Here is a 2,476-nt window from a genome sequence, read left to right on the forward strand (position 1 = left end):
ATATACATATTATAAATCTCATTTTAAGGTCACCATCAAGCAGTGTATACCATCCAAACACTGCATGGTCCCCCCGTGCATAAACAGCTTATAACAATCTAAATAGGACATCTACCTGTGAACTTGATCATGCTGTTAAAAATGGTAAAAATCGCTCGGTAAGTGTAAAGATAACATTTTCTCTGATAGAAGTTTCTTAAAAATGTTAAGATAATAATGGGTTTTTGTTCCTTGCTAAATTTAGAGAAGAGCTGCTTGATTCATACTTTTGCAAACCGAAACTGAAAATAAAGTTATTTTTAGATTTTTGAAAAACATCTTCGACAATGCAATATAAGACAATGCAATATAAGATACTCATTCACAAAGAAAACAACGCAGTAAAGTGATTTTTAATAAATATTATTATAAGAATTCACAGCAATTCTAAACATAAATTTTATTCAAAATCCAACATATTGGAATCAAATCAATATTTTCTATTCCGAATACAATATAATTTATTATTTAGTATCAAAATATGGAGAACAAAAACAACATTTACAACAAAAACAACAACAAAAAATAAAAGAAAAATCAACAACAACAAAAAACGACAGCATTTTTGCTCTTGAGAAAAAATAAAGGTTATACGAAATCAACGAAATATATCCTTTAAAAAGCCTGAAAATGTTTCAATACCGCGGGATATTTTTGTTAAAACCGAATCATTTTCAGAATGTTTCTTGAATACTGAATGTTGACGTGATCTGTACCCTGAAGTTATGTATTGGCATGGAGGCTCGTAGTAATGCCCCTTGTCAATTTCACGGTAGAAAATCATCCGTGAACATCGACTACAGTTAAGGTTTCCACATAGATCCGAATAACTTTCCTGTCCGTAACTGAATCCAGGTGTTGCCGGAATATCAGGCCATTCGTTCCAATGACCGGGTACAAGATCATCAAATGATATACCAACTTCCGTTTCCGCAGACGGATCCTCAAAAAGACTTTTCGAGAAAGGAATGTTTTCTTTTCTTGGAATTTCGAAAACCTTACTGGAAAAGTCGTTGTTTGTCACATTCGTTGTTACTTCATCAAAATATGCCGAAAGGTCGGAGCTATCTGAACAGACGGAGCCACATTGTGCTAACGTAGATTGTCTGTCACTATATTCATCAAACGCGTTTTCGACTTGAATCATTTTTAGAAGTTTTTCGCATTCACCCCAAGGATTATCCTGTATATATTCCGTAAATGTATAATTATCATCACTATGATAAGTGTAAGGAATGTCATCATCTATCCATTCATCACTGTCATAAAACGTTAAATCATTTAATTCATCGGAAAGGTCTTGCCAATGATGTAATTTTTCATTTTCTATTTCTCTAGCTTCTTGGCATACATTCATTCCACTTGTGTTAGTTTCGGAGTAATTTGAACTATTAACTAGTTCGTTTTGATTTGAATCTGTGTTTTGTTGCTCTTTTTTATTGATCTTAGATCTACGTCGTCCTCTTCTTTTTCGTTTTTGTGAGCTTTCTATTGCTGAAACAATGCATTCCTCATTCAAACTATCTTCAATTTTCTCGGTTTTCACATTGTTTATCAAAGGAAACAATTTTCCACCTGGATTCTCACCTCGTATTTCAATATTTTTGCCACCATTTTCACTCGTAAGTTTTCCATAATAAATTTTTCTCGAGACTTTGACATTGATGAAGTCTATTTTTCCTAGAATCTCGAGTTGCTTGAACACCCAAAGTCGCCTGTTGTCTGCTGAAACCCATTTTCCTTTCAGCTTTGAAATTTCAATTTGCGGAATAGCTGAAGCGAAACATCGGCCGAAATATATATCATCTAATAACTGTCCAATATCTGTGCCATCTGAAAATTGCTTCGAAATAGACGATTGTGAATAACGTATTTCTGACGGCCGGAGTTTGATTTCTTCTTTCTTCGAAGGTGTGACCTTCACCTTTTTTGCCGGTTTGATTTTTTGTTTTTCTTCCAATACATGTGTGTTACTTTGTTTTGCTGCTGTGGTCTTGGTTTTTGATTCCGTCGATTTTCGGTCACCACTAGTAGACGTGTCCTTATGTTTTGTCGATGCCAATTCATTCGTTGAATCTGTGGTTTTCTTTGATTTCCTCTTTCTTGCTTTGCGACGGGGTGTATCTTTCTTTGCTGCATCCAATGTTAGCTTAACATCTCCGGTAACGTTATTTTTGAGTTTACTTTCCGAATTCTTTCGGCACATATCCAAATTCAATTCTTTCTTTTTTTCTCTATTCATCCTATAACAATACTTAAATGTTCTTAGTTTGAAATATAATTAATTCCTTGTTCAGTTCAAGCGGCTCTTTATACACCACTTTATCTTAAAAGTATTTTCCAAAATTTTGCAATTTAGCATCTCTTGAGTTCATTATGCAGTTATCGGGGAACGATTGGTTGCTATATTTAGAATATTGGTAAACCAAGTAGCTTA

The 2,476-nt window shown here is 33.9% G+C and overlaps 1 protein-coding gene across 1 annotated transcript; it reads right to left on the reverse strand.

The window, feature by feature from the left end:
* Positions 1 to 405: 405 nt before the first annotated feature.
* On the reverse strand, positions 406 to 2,187 carry LOC132756341 (uncharacterized; the record flags this gene model as incomplete). Its single annotated transcript, XM_060747390.1, is given in 1 exon segment — positions 406 to 2,187. A coding segment is annotated over 1 exon segment (1,550 nt), but the record flags the coding sequence as incomplete, so codon positions are not given.
* Between the last annotated feature and the right edge of the window lie 289 nt (positions 2,188 to 2,476).

Source organism: Ruditapes philippinarum, unplaced genomic scaffold, assembly GCF_026571515.1.
Source record: "Ruditapes philippinarum isolate M1 unplaced genomic scaffold, ASM2657151v2 ctg15409_1_1_1_1, whole genome shotgun sequence".
In the NCBI taxonomy this organism is placed as follows: domain Eukaryota; kingdom Metazoa; phylum Mollusca; class Bivalvia; order Venerida; family Veneridae; genus Ruditapes; species Ruditapes philippinarum.